We start from the raw sequence: 14,098 nt of genomic DNA, 5'->3' as shown, positions 1-14,098 counted from the left end.
TATTTCATGTCAAATCTTATGTTTTACATTTTAGAAAACAGTGAAGTAAGTCTCAAAGAAATCTTGGAGAATTTGAGCAAGAATAAGCCAGCTCCTATATTTGAAGGTAGGATAATCAATATTTCATTTTATGTATTTGCCATGGTTTTCATTGCTTATTTTATGATTATTTAAAAAATGGCATTCTGATACATAAAATTATATATAATTATACATTATATATTTTAATACTTAAATTGTACAGTAAATTTGATATTTGATAAGTGTTGCCATATGCATACATCATCCCAATCAAGATTACAAGCATATTCCTCACCTCCAAAATTTCTACATATCCCTTTGTAATCTCTGCTATTTTTCTCCACCCTCCTTTCCCACATCCTCAGGCAACTCCTGATTTGCTTCCATCACTGTAGATTTGTGTATGCATTTTCAAAAATTTAGAAAATAGATGTACTCTTTTTTTGCTGGTTTTTTAACAGTTATTTTGAAATTAATCCATGTGTATCGTCTGGCAGTAGTTCAATCTTTTTATTGCTGAGTAGTAATTCATTTTCTAGATATATCAGTTTATTTATTTGATGATATACATTAGGTTGTTTTCCATTTTTGGCTTTTACAAAAGCATATGCTGTGCATATGTAAGTCATTGTATATACCTATGCTTTCATTTCTCCAGAGTGTTTACCAAGGAGGTATTGGCTGAATCATATTGTAGGGTAGTATTAAAGAAACTACAAAACTATTTCCAAAGTGATTACACTTTTGCATACCCACTAGCACCAGCAGCATTTGAGAGTTCCAATTCCTCCAAATTCTTGCTCATATTTGGAATAGTCAATCTTTTAAAATTTTAACTAATCTCTTTTTCAGTAGTAAATTAAATTAAACATTCATAAAATTAGGACATAGATTTAGATCTTTGATCCATTTTGAGTTGATTTTTGTATAAGGTGTAAGGAATGGGTCTTGTTTCATACTTCTGCATGCAGAGATCCAATTTTCCCTGCACCATTTATTGAAGAGATTGTCCTTTCTCCAGGGATTTATTTTTAGCTCATTTGTCAAAGAGGAGTTGGTTGTAGATATATGAATTGATTTCTGGGGTTCCTATTCTGTTCCATTGGTTGACCTGTCTATTTTTATGCCAGTACCGGGCTGCTTTGTTTTTAACTACCCTGTAATATGTCTTGAAATCTAGTATTGTGATGCCTCTAGCTTTATTTAAGATTGGTTTAGCTATTTGGGGTCTCTTGTGTTTCCATATGAATTTTAGCATCCTTTTCCTAGATCTGACAAGAATGCCATTGGTATTTGGATTGGGATTGCATTGAATATATAAATTGCTTTAGGTAGTATTGACATTTTCATGATATTAATTCTTCCAGTCCATGAGTATAGAAGATTGGAAGATTTCTCCATATTTTATATCTCCTTTTATTTCTTTAATGTTTTATAATTTTCATCATAGAGATCTTTTACCTCCTTGGTTAAATCTATTCCAAGGTACTTAAATATTTTTGTAGCTAATTTGAGTGGGATGAATCTTTTTTTTTTGAAAAGATTTATTTATTTTACTTGAAAGTCACAGTTACACAGAGAGATGAGAGGCAGAGAGAGAGAGAGAGAGAGAGAGAGAGAGAAACAGAGAGAGAAAGAGAGAGAGAGAGAAAGAGATAGAGAAAGTCTTCCATCCACTGGTTCACTCCCTAGATGGCTGCAATGGCTGGAGCTGTGCTGATCCGAAGCCAGGAGCCAAGAGCTTTCTTCTGGGTATCCCACGTGTTTGCAGGCGCCCAAGGACTTAGGCCAACTTCTACTACTTTTCCAGGCCATAGCAGAGAGCTGGATCAGAAGTGGAGCAGCAGGTATCGAACTGGTACCCATATGGGATCCTGGCACTGCAGGAGGCAGCTTTACTCGCTATGCCATTGCGCCGGCCCCGAGTGGGATGAATCTTACAAGTTCTTTCTCAGCTATCGCACTGCTTGTGTATACAAAGGCTACTGATTTTCTGAATTGATTTTTTATATTCTACAACTTTACCAAACTCTATTAGGAGTTACAATAACCTCTTAGTGGAGTCTTTTGGTTCTCTTGTGTGTAGAAACATGTCTTCAGCAAACAAGGATAATTTAACTTCTTCCTTTCTAATTTTTATCTCTTTGAGTTCTTTTTTTCTTGCCTAACGACTCTGGCTAAAACTTCCGAAACTGTCTTGAATGGCAGTGGTGAAAATGAGCATTGTGTCTGGTTCGGATCTTAGTGGAAATGCTTCGAACTTTTCCCCATTCAATATGATGCTGGATGTTTGTTTGTCATAAGTTGCCTTGATTGTGTTGGGGAATGTTCCTTCTAGGAACATATATTTGCTTAAGGTTGTTGTTGTTGTTTTTTTTTTTTTTTTTTTTTTTTTTTTTGACAGGCAGAGTGGACAGTGAGAGAGAGACAGAGAGAAAGGTCTTCCTTTTGCCGTTGGTTCACCCTCCAATGGCTGCCGTGGCCGGCGCGCTGTGGCCAGCGCATCACGCTGATCTGAAGCCAGGAGCCAGGTGCTTCTCCTGGTCTCCCATGCAGGTGCAGGGCCCAAGCACTTGGGCCGTCCTCCACTGCATTCCCGGGTGATAGCAGAGAGCTGGCCTGGAAGAGGAGCAACTGGGACAGAATCTGGCGCCCCGACCGGGACTAGAACCCGGTGTGCTGGCGCTGCTAGGTGGAGGATTAGCCTATTGAGCCGCAGTGCCGGCCAAGGTTTTTTTTAATCATGAAAGAATTTTGTATTTTATCAAATGCTTTTCTACATCAATTGAGATAATCATATGGTTTTTATTCTTCAATTTGTTAATGTGATGTAATCATATTTATTGATTTGCATATGTTGAACCATCCCGGTATACTAAGGATAAATCCCACTTGGTCTAGATGAATGATCTTTCTAATGTGTTGTTGGATTCAATTATTTAGTATTTTGTTTTGAGGATTTTTTGCATATTTTGGTTTTGATATTGGTCTTTAGTTTTCTTTGGTGTATCTTTTTCTACTTTTAGAATTAAGTTGATGCTGGCCACATAGAAGGAGTTTGAGAGGACCTCTTACTTTCAGTAGTTTTAAGTAATTTGAGAAGATTTGTAATTCATTCTTTTTTTTTTTCTTTTTAAAAACATCTTTACTGAGGTGTGATTGGCAAGTGAACCACATCGGTTTTTTTTTTTTAACTTTTATTTAATGAATATAAATTTCCAGTATACAGCTTATGGATTACAATGGCTTCCCCTTCCCATAATTTCCCTCCCACCCGCAACCCTCCCCTCTCCCGCTCCCTCTCCCTTTCAATTCACATCAAGATTCATTTTCAATTCTATTTATATACAGAAGATCAATTTAGTATAAATACTTCAACAGTTTGCACCCACATAGAAACACAAAGTGAAACATACTGTTTGAGTACTAGTTATAGCATTAAATCAAAATGTACAGTACATTAAGGACAGAGATCCCACATCAGGAGCAAGCGCACAGTGGCTCCTGTTGTTGACCCAACAAATTGACACTCTCGTTTATGGCGCCAGTAACCATCCTAGGCTGTCGTCATGAGTTGCCAAGGCTATGGAAGCCTTCCAAGTTCCCCAACTCTGATCATATTTAGACAAGGTCATAAAAGACAGGTTGAGGATAGTAACCAATGATCCTAAGAGTGGCATTAACCAGGTCTGAACAATTATACAGCATTAAGTGGGGAAGAGGACCATCAGTACACACAGGTTGGGAGTAGAGCCATTGGTGGTAGAGTAGAGGTTATGATTATAAAGGAATGAGGCCCAAGTGGACTAGACAGGGTCTAGAACAAAGGATAGAGTCATTATTAGAGGAGCTAAGAAAGGTGCTGTCTAAGCTACAAGTAATTTTTCTGATTGAGAGGCAAATAGAACCTGATAGAAGGGGCTTGATAATAATCTGTTGGGCTTTAGGCCAAGGGAAAGAAAGTTTTAAAGTGAGAATATAATTTTCCTCATGGGCATTGTCTACCTTAGAAAAACTACTACAGAACATGCCTGTGACTATAGACTTGTAGTTCAGGCCACCAAAGATTAGAGATGGGACACGGGCACTCCCTTGACTTGCATCGTCTGGTCTGCTTTAACACCAACCAGGAGGAAAAGAAAGCTAGGCATCAGAAGCAATGGGTGGCAGGCCTATTAATGGCTGATCTGTACAGTGATCTGCCCTCAAGGAGACCCAACAGGCCAGTCCACTGCAGTGGCTTTCAATGTGGTAAGCCTGGGCTTCAGCAGAAGTCAGCTTGTGAAGAGCCCTGGCAGCTCTGCCAAGAGTTGGATCACTGGAAATGGACCTGCCCTGGAGTCGAAGGATGCCCAGGTCAGAGCCACAGATCTTATTGGCTCCAAGCTGAAAAGCCCTTCACTCAGCCCAACTTCCAAAGTGACCACTGCAGTTGAGGGGACAGCCAAGTAGGGTCAGCAACATTGCAGGCAGAACTGTAAATTTCTTGTTAGAGATGCCCCCTGCCTTTACCTGGCCAGCTCTCCTCCCAGGCCAGCCAAGTAATGAAAGTCAACAGAGTGCCTTCCCCTAGGAGGTTCACACCTCCCTTAGGATATACCCCATGTGAAGAGATAGATAGGTCTGGGCCTCTTAATTCATTCTTTTTTTAAAAGATTTATTTATTTATTTGAAAAGCAGTGTTACATAGAGAGAGAAGGAGAGGCAGAGGGAGAGAGAAGTCTTCCATCCACTGGCTCACTCCCTAATTGGTTGCAACACCTGGAGCTGTGCTGATACAAAGCTGGGAGCCAGAAGCTTCTTTCAGGTCTCCCATACAGGTGCAGGGATCCAAGGACTTGGGCCATCTTCTACTGTTTTCCCAGGCCATAGCAGAGAGCGGGATCAGAAGTGGAGCAGCTGGGTCTTGAACTGGCACTCATATGGGATGCCGGCACTGCAGATGGCAGCTTTACCCACTATGCCACAGTGCCGGCCCCAGAATTCATTCTTTAAAAGTCTGGTGGAATTAACAGTGAAGCCATCTGGTCCTGTGCTTTTCTTTGTTTGGAGGGTCTTTATTACTGATTCAATCTCCATCTTGGTTTTTGTTCTGTTTAGGTTTTCTGTATCTTAACGATTCAATTTTTATTGATTGTATGTGTCCAGGAATCTATGTATATATTCTAGATTTTTCCAATTTGTTGGCCTACAGCTCTTTGTAGTAATTCCTGATTATTCTTTTTATGTCTGTGGTATCTGTTACACTTCCTTTGTAATATCTGATTTTTATTGATTTGGGTGTTTTCTGCCTTTTGTTTAGTTAGTTGGGCCAATGGTTTATCAGTTTCATTTATATTTTTTAAAAAATGGCTCTTCATTTCACTGATATTTTATATTTTTTCTTTTTTTTAATTTTTTTTTTGACAGGCAGAGTGGACAGTGAGAGAGAGAGACAGAGAGAAAGGTCTTCCTTTGCCGTTGGTTCACCCTCCAATGGCTGCCGCGGCTGGCGCGCTGCAGCCAGCGCACCGCGCTGATCCGATGGCAGGAGCCAGGTGCTTCTCCTGGTCTCCCATGGGGTGCAGGGCCCAAGCACTTGGGCCATCCTCCACTGCACTCCCTGGCCACAGCAGAGAGCTGGCCTGGAAGAGGGGCAACCGGGACAGGATCGGTGCCCCGACTGGGACTAGAACCTGGTGTGCCGGTGCCGTAAGGCGGAGGATTAGCCTAGTGAGCCGCAGTGCCAGCTGATATTTTGTATTTTTTCAATTTCAATTTTGTCTATTTCTTCTCTAATTTTGATTATTTCTTTCCTACTACTAATCTCGGTTTAGTTTGTTGTTTTTCTAGGTCCTTGAGATGCATTGATAGCTCATTTATTTGATGCCATTCCAATATTTTGATGTAGTCATTAATTGCTTTAAACTTCCTTCTTTTTTTTTTTTTTAAATTTTGACAGGTAGAGTTATAGACAGTGAGAGAGAGAAAGAGAGAAAGAGGAAGGTCGTCCTTCCATTGGTTCACTCCCCAAATGGCTGCATGGCTGGCACTGCGCTGGCCCGAAGCCATGTGGGATCTGTCCTGAATGTGTTGGCTAATGTGCAGTGATGCTATAACTAGTACTGAAACAGTATTTTTACACTTTGTGTTTCTGCGTGGGTACAAACTGATGAGATCTTTACTAATTATATACTGAATCGATCTTCTGTATATAAAGATAATTGGAAACGAAAAAAAAAAACCTGGTGTTAAATTGGAAATGGCATAGAAATTAATTAATTAAAAAAATATTATGTAGGATCTCTGTCTTTAATGTGCTGTACACTATTATTTAATGCTATAACTAGTACTCCAACAGTATTTTTTTCATTTTGTGTTGCTAAATGGGGGCAAACTGTTGAAATCTTTACCTAATATATACTAAACTGATCTTCTGTATATAAAGAGAATTGAAAATGAATCTTGATGTGAATGGAAGGGGAGAGGGAGTGGGAAAGGGGAGGGTTGCGGGTGGGAGGGAAGTTATGGGAGGGGGAAGCCATTGTAACCCATAAGTTGTACTTTGGAAATTTGTATTCATTAAATAAAAGTTTAATGAATGAAAAAGTTTAATAAATGAAAAAAAGTTAATTAATTTTCTATGCCATTTCCAATTTAACACCAGGTTTTTTTTTTTCATTTCCAATTATCTTTATATACAGAAGATCGATTCAGTATATAATTAGTAAAGATCTCATCAGTTTGTACCCACACAGAAACACAAAGTGTAAAAATACTGTTTCAGTACTAGTTATAGCATCACTGCACATTAGCCAACACATTCAGGACAGATCCCACATGGGATGTAAGTACACAGTGACTCCTGATGCTGACTTAACAATTTGACACTCCTGTTCATGGCGTCAGTAATCTCCCTAGGCTCTAGTCATGAGTTGCCAGGGCTATGGGAGCCTTTAGAGTTTGCTGACTTTGATCTTATTCTGATAGGGTCATAGTCAAAGTGGAAGTTCTCTCCTCCCTTCAGAGAAAGGTACCTCCTTCTTTGATGGCCCCGTTCTTTCCACTGGGATCTCACTCACAGAGATCTTTCATTTAGGTCTTCTTCTTTTTTTTTTTTCTTTTCCATGGTATTTGGCTTTCCATGCCTACAATACTCTCATGGGCTCTTCAGCCAGATCCGAATGCCTTAAGGGCTGATTCTGAGGCCAGAGTGTTGTTTAGGACATCTGCCATTCTATGAGTCTGCTGTGTATCCCGCTTCCCATGTTGGATCCTTCTCTCCCTTTTTGATTCTATCAGTTAGTATTAGCAGACACTTGTCTTGTTTGTGTGATCCCTTTGACTCTTAGACCTATCAGAGCCACTAATTGTGAACTGAAATTGATCACTTGGACTAGTGAGATGGCATTGGTACATGCCACCTTGATGGGATTGTATTGGAATCCCCTGGCATATTTCTAACTCCACCATTTGGGGCAAGTCCGATTGAGCATGTCCCAAATTGTTCATCTCCTCCCTCTCTTTTTCCACTCTTAAACTTCACAGGGATCACTTTTCAGTTAAAATTTAAACACCTAAGAATAATTGTATGTTAATTACAGAGTTCAACCACTAGTACTAGAAAAACAACAACAACAACAACAAATACTAAAAAGGATAAAGTATTACATTGTACATCTAGAGTCAGGACAAGAGCTGATCAGGTCATTGTTTCTTATAGTGTCCATTTCAATTCACCAGGTTTCCCCTTTGGTGCTCAGTTGTCACCGATCAGGGAAAACAAATGATATTTGTCTCTTTGGGACTGGCTTAATTCACTCAGCATGATGTTTTCCAGATTCCTCCATCTTGTTGCAAATGACCGGGTTTCATTGTTTCTTACTGCTGTATAGTATTCTATGGAGTACATGTCCCATAATTTCTTTATCCAGTCTACGGTTGATGGGCAATTGGGTTGGTTCTAGGTCTTAGCTATTGTGAATTGAGCTGCAATAAACATTAATGTGCAGATGGCTTTTTTATTTGCCAAATTAATTTCCTTTGGGTAAATTCCAAGGAGTGGGATGGCTGGGTTGTATGGTAGGGTTATATTCAGGTTTCTGAGGAATCTCCAGACTGACTTCCATAGTGGCTTAACCAGTTTGCATTCCCACCAACAGTGGGTTAGTGTCCCTTTTTCCCCACATCCTCGGCAGCATCTGTTGTTGGTAGATTTCTGAATGTGAGCCATTCTCACTGGGGTGAGGTGAAACCTCATTGTGGTTTTGATTTGTTCTGTCAGTTCTCCACTGAAAATTTTTCTTAACCAGTCCCCTGAGAACATGGTCCTTCCTTGTTTTTCTGCTATCTTTCTGTGGCTGAGGCCAGTGTAGCTTCTCATTACACAGTCATCTTGGATCTCCCTGATTTAATTTTAAAAATTTATTTATTTATTTGAAAGGCAGAACAGCAGATAGTGGGACAGAGTTAGAGAGATCTTCCTTCAACTAGTGTACTCCTCAAATGACTGCAACAGCCATGTCTGTGCCAGGCTGAAGCCGGGAATCAGGAACTCCATCTTGCCTCTCACAAGGGAGACAGTGTCCCAAGTACTTATCCATCTTCCATTGCCTTCCCAAGCATATTAGCAGGAAGCTGGATTGGAAGCAGAGAAGCATTCTGATATGGGATGCTAGTGTCACAGAGGAGGCTTAACCTGTTGTGCCACAAAGCCAACCCAGATTTTTTGTTAATTTTTATGTACAGGATAAAGTATGAATTAAAGTTAATTTTTTTTACAAAAAATTTATTTCTTTTCTGTATTGTATGTGCCTTCTTAGTTATAAAATTTACTAGGTATACATGTTTTTCAAGAAAATATTGTAGTTTTATCAAGTAGTTATAGTTTGAAAATTTCATTGATAGTTTCAAGGAAACAATATAATTTACTGAAAGCATTTTAATTTCTTTTTAAAGCCATTTTTAATCTTTTCTAAATGATCAAGATAAGTTGTTGCTTTAACTGTTGAAATCTATGCTTAACATGGAGTTGGTCCTCTGTGTATAAAATCAAACTAAAAATGAACCATAATGAAGAAGGGGATGGGAGAGGGATGGGAAGTGGGATGGGAGTCGGGGTGGAGGGTGAGTATGGAGGAAAAAACCACTATATTCCTAAAGTTGTAGCTATGAAAAATGCATTCATTAAATAAAAACTTTTAAAAAAAAAGTTCTTTCCTTTGTAACAAAGAACTGTTAGGAATAAGTCTATCCATATGCATTTTAATTGTAATAATTTTTGTTTATTTATAGTTGTAAAACATTTTGCTCTAGATTAGGATATCTAAAGATATCTAGATATGTGTTTTTGTTTCAAATATAGAACTTATAATTGGCCCACGTGAAGATAACTAATGCCAAACAACAAATTATTTATAATATGTATTTGAGAACATTTGATATGAGTAGAATGCAGAAAGGTATGAAAAAAGGTGTATAAAATATGAGAGAAAAATAAATGGGCGAGAATGGTATATATAAAGATATATAACAATATAGGAAATAAGACTAAGGAATAGAACCAAAGAGGCAGAAAGAGGATGATTAGCTGTGAGAGAAGATAATACAGAGGTCAAGAAATCAGCTTGTAAAAGCAAAAGTGGATTGTCTGTCCAAAGAAATGTTTAAGGGAGAAGTCTTCTCTTTCTTGCCCTCCTTGCCCTATTTCCTCATTTAGCCAAGAGAAAGTGATCTTGTGTGTCAGAACTCTTTGGGATGGTTAGAAGTAGTAGAATAGTCTCAATTCAGAGTCTCAACACTTGCATCTGAAACCTGCTGGAAAGAACTACTTTCCTGAGGAAATTAGATGTGCAGATGGAGAGAACTAGGTGGCTTGTGGGAGAATATGATTTTTTAAATAAGCTAATTCTATAACTCTCTTAGGTACCAGTCCTTTGCCTCTTCTTCAGAATTTTTTAAATTTTTTATTATTTTTTTAATTTTTATTTTTTGACAGGCAGAGTGGACAGTGAGAGAGAGAGAGAGAGAGAGAGAGAGAGGAGAGAAAGGTCTTCCTTTGCCGTTGGTTCACCCTCCAATGGCCGCCGTGGCTGGCGCACCAAGCTGATCCGAAGGCTGAAGCCAGGTGCTTATCCTGGTCTCCCATGGTGTGCAGGGCCCAAGCACTTGGGCCATCCTCCACTGCCTTCCCAGGCCATAGCAGAGAGCTGGCCTGGAAGAGGGGCAACCGGGACAGAATCCGGCACCCTGACCGGGACTAGAACCCGGTGTGCCGGCACCGCTAGGCGGAGGATTAGCCTGTTGAGCCACGGCGCCGGCCCTCTTCTTCAGCATTTTTAATACTCTCTTTGATAAAGTAGAGATCATGACCTAAATAGTGATGTGGAGTATATATTGTGATTTGTCTAACTCATTAATAAAGTAGTTGGAGATATGGTTGTAATCATCAGTGCCCTGTTTAGAGGAGAAAACTGGAAGTTAAAACTAGGGAAAATACATAATACATGAAAGAATATCAAACATTTTTAGTTTTTTTCACAGACAATATCTTCTATCTATTTTCTATAACCTTGAAACCCTTCAGTATAAACTCCATCTACAAATTTTGTTGACAGTTGACTTTTGTGTATAGGTGTCTTTTAGTTTAAAAAGAAAGGACTAGGTTTTAACTTTTGGATTAAAAATTTAGACATAACATATTCATAAAGACTTAACACTCCTGCACTTTTTTGAGAGACTTTTAATAGAAGAATGAAAGTTTGAAGAATGAACAAAAAAAGAATAGAATAGCAAAGTATATAAGCAGAAGATAATTTAGAACTAATATTTCTTTTTTTAATAAAAGATTTATTTATTTGAAAGGCAGAATTCCAGAGAGAGAAAGGGAGAGACAGGGAGAGAGAGAGCGAGAGTGAGCGAGCAAGAGATCTTTCATCCTCTGGTTCACTCCCCAAATGGCCACAAGCGCTAGAGCTGGTCCCATCCAAAGCTAGGATCCAGGAGCTTTATCCAGATCTCCCATGTGGGTACGAGGGAAGATTAATATTACTTATTACTTGAAATTTCTGCAGTTCCATATAGACAGAGTTCATCCTTGAATTATTTTCCAGTGACATAAAATTAAACATTTTCTTAGGTGATGCAGTAATGGCTATACTTTAATTTTTTAAAAAATTGGTCATCTTATTTAGTTAAATTTTTTTAAAAAACTTAAGTTTTTCTAATGAGACTAAAATAACTGATCATCTATGGGAAATAATTGGAATATAGATTTTTGGCTAATTTTAATAATTTAAGAATCAAAGATAGTATTAATTTAAATATATATACGTATCTACATATGTTTGGACTTCAGTCTATAATTTTAGATATGTTATTATTCAGAAGTTTAGAAGGTAGAAAATCATTTCCAACAATACTAGGTATCTTAAAGAATCTCCATTTGTTTTCAGATATAAACACTGCCCTCAAAAATGTCAACTTGATAAATGATGACAGAATTCCAGTTAATGACTTGAAAGATGCTTTTGAAGACCTCAATATCTTTTTAAAGCCTGAAGAACATCAGATGTTAGAGAAAACACTTGATGTTGATGGTATTTATAATCACTTTATAAATTAATTTAAAAAATTTTTAAAGTCAATTTTTGTAATTTTCCCATTTGCCTTTCCTATCTTCCATTCATCACTCCCCAGGAAATGTTCTCATTATTTATCTCAATGGCAAAAACACTGTAGCAGAACAGTTCTACTGAGATAATCAGTTTATGTTGTTAAAGAAATCTTTTATATATATATTTAAAGATTTTATTCATTTATTTGAGAGGTAGAGTTATAGACAGTGAGAGGGAGAGACAGAGAGAAAGGTCTTCCGTCCGTTGGTTCATTCCCCAATTGGCCGCAACAACCCGAGCTGCGCCGATCCAAAGCCAGGAGCTAGGTGCTTCTTCCCAGTCTCCCACGTGGGTTCAGGGGCCCAAGGACTTGGACCATCTTCTATTGCTTTCCCAGGCCATAGCAGAGAGCTGGATGGGAAGAGGAGCCGCCAGGACTAGAACCAGCACCCATATGGTATGGTGGTGCTGCAGGTGGAGGATTAACCTTCGGCCCCTAATAAAGAAATCTTTTAACAAGATTGTAAGAAAAAAATTTAAAATGTTTTATAGAATCATATATCCTGTGTTGATTTCATCAGGATATATTTGTTTGCTTTGAGCACCTATGATGTAAATTAGGGACGGTGGAGTAATTTTCTGAGAAGGTTGTTCTGAAGTGAACTGCTGTTATATAGGAAGAGAGTAAGGGAGGAGTTTCTATTCACTGCTTGAAATATTTATGACACAAGGTAGATTAAGTGTGAATCCTCAGAGCTTCTGGAGAAAAGAATATGTAATTTTCAAATTTTGGTGGTTATTATGTGTGCTTTTTGACTACTTCCAAATCAACTCCCAGAAGTATTTTCTTTTTTATGCTACTAAATGTTTGGCATTGCTTGATTAGTCATATTGAAGGAGCCACTGTATGACACAGCTCCAGGGATACGCTGTTGTCATCTGTGTGAACAACACTCCTGTTGGTCATGCAGTACCTGGTCTGCATTTCTGTATGTGGCAGACCTGATCTTGACATACAACAATATGTCAGATGTTATGTAACATGTGATATAGCCAAAGAATGTTTAGAATATTTAGCAACATTCAATCTAACTGGCAACATGAGATACAGACAACAGAAAGGTATAAAACAATACAGGAGGTAAAAGTTCACTGAATTCAATGTTATGTGGCAACTCTGAGTAATTCCCAGAGAAACAGTGATGATATTGAGCTATGTAAGAGTTCAGAGGAGAGCTGTTTCACTTACTCAGCAAAAATTTGTTGAGTATCTAATGCTTGGTAGGCACTAAATGTGTAAAGATAAAAGATCATTTTTCAAGAGCTTACAGTCTTTTGAGGTAACAAGCAATGAAGGAGGTGACATTGAAGTTGAGTTTTGAAATATAAGTCATAGTTAGCCAAGAATCAGAGATGCCAGTATGTGCCCTGGAAGGAGTTAGGAGAAAATACTAAGTATATGCAAAGTGTAGAAGGAGGAAGTTAATGGAGAAGTCAAGGAAATTCAAGTAGTTCAGAATATCTGCACCAGGACCAAGGACCAAGGTATGTATGTGTATTTCTCTGTAAGCTCCACAGAGTTATGGGGGGGGGGGGAAGGGAGGGAGGAGAGAGAGAGAGAGGAGAGAGAGAGAAATTTTCCATCTTCTGGCACATTCTCTAAGTAGCAGAAACCCCGCCAGGGTTGGGCTGACTGGAGTCAGGAGCCAGGCGCTTCTTCTGAGTCTTCCATATGGGTGCAGGGACCCAAGTACTTGGGCCATCTCCCAGTGCTTTTCCAGGCCATGAGCAGAAAGCTGGATTGGAAGTGGAGCAGCTGGTACTCAAACTGGCACCCATTTGGGATGCTGGCATCACAGGCTACTGTTTAACCTGCTACACCACAATGTGAGTCCCACATAGTGCATTTTTATGTGAATCAAAGGTTGATTAGCATGGAGCATGATAGGAGAAAGGGAAAAATGAAGTGGTAATATAGTCAAGGGAAGATCAATGAGAGTTTTTATTTGTTTCTGAATAAAAGGATTTGAACTTCGTCTTGAAGTCTCTGAAGAATTATCAAAGAATTCATTTGAAGAATTTGAAGTTGAAGAATGGCATGATTAATTTTGTATTTTATAATAGGTATTATGCTAAGGATTAAAGGAGGGTGAGTTTAGAAACAAGGAAAACATGTAATAATCCTGGCTAAAAATTATGTGTTGAACTAAGGCATTGAGTCTTGGGATAGAAAGAGGGGAACACATATGAGACGGAAGAAGTCAAAGCTCATCATTGTTTGATTAAGTCAGCAAAGGAAGAGAAAGAAGAATTGAGGATGAGTAAGAGTATCTGACCTGGAAGACTTCTTACACGGTGATGCCTTTTAATATGATGTTGAACCCAGGAGGCAAATCAGGTTTTAGTCGAGGGATGATGTCTTCAGATGTTTTTTTGTTTGTTTGTTTGTTTTTTTTGACAGGAAGATGGACAGTGAGAGAGAG

General features: G+C 38.6%; 1 protein-coding gene across 1 annotated transcript in view; it reads left to right on the top strand.

Moving 5' to 3' along the window:
- The window catches only part of EFCAB13 (EF-hand calcium binding domain 13), a 129,383-nt gene extending 115,662 nt beyond the window's left edge, over positions 1-13,721 (top strand). Inside the window, exons 23-25 of the mRNA XM_062175043.1 lie at positions 35-106; positions 11,454-11,597; positions 13,639-13,721. Of these exons, the coding sequence (XP_062031027.1) occupies positions 35-106; positions 11,454-11,597; positions 13,639-13,721 (299 nt within the window). The remainder of the gene's footprint in view (positions 1-34; positions 107-11,453; positions 11,598-13,638) is intronic.
- Positions 13,722-14,098: the final 377 nt, after the last annotated feature.

The sequence above is a fragment of the Lepus europaeus genome, chromosome 18, assembly GCF_033115175.1.
Source record: "Lepus europaeus isolate LE1 chromosome 18, mLepTim1.pri, whole genome shotgun sequence".
NCBI classification, from domain to species: domain Eukaryota; kingdom Metazoa; phylum Chordata; class Mammalia; order Lagomorpha; family Leporidae; genus Lepus; species Lepus europaeus.
This window is presented reverse-complemented; position numbering and strand designations above follow the sequence as displayed.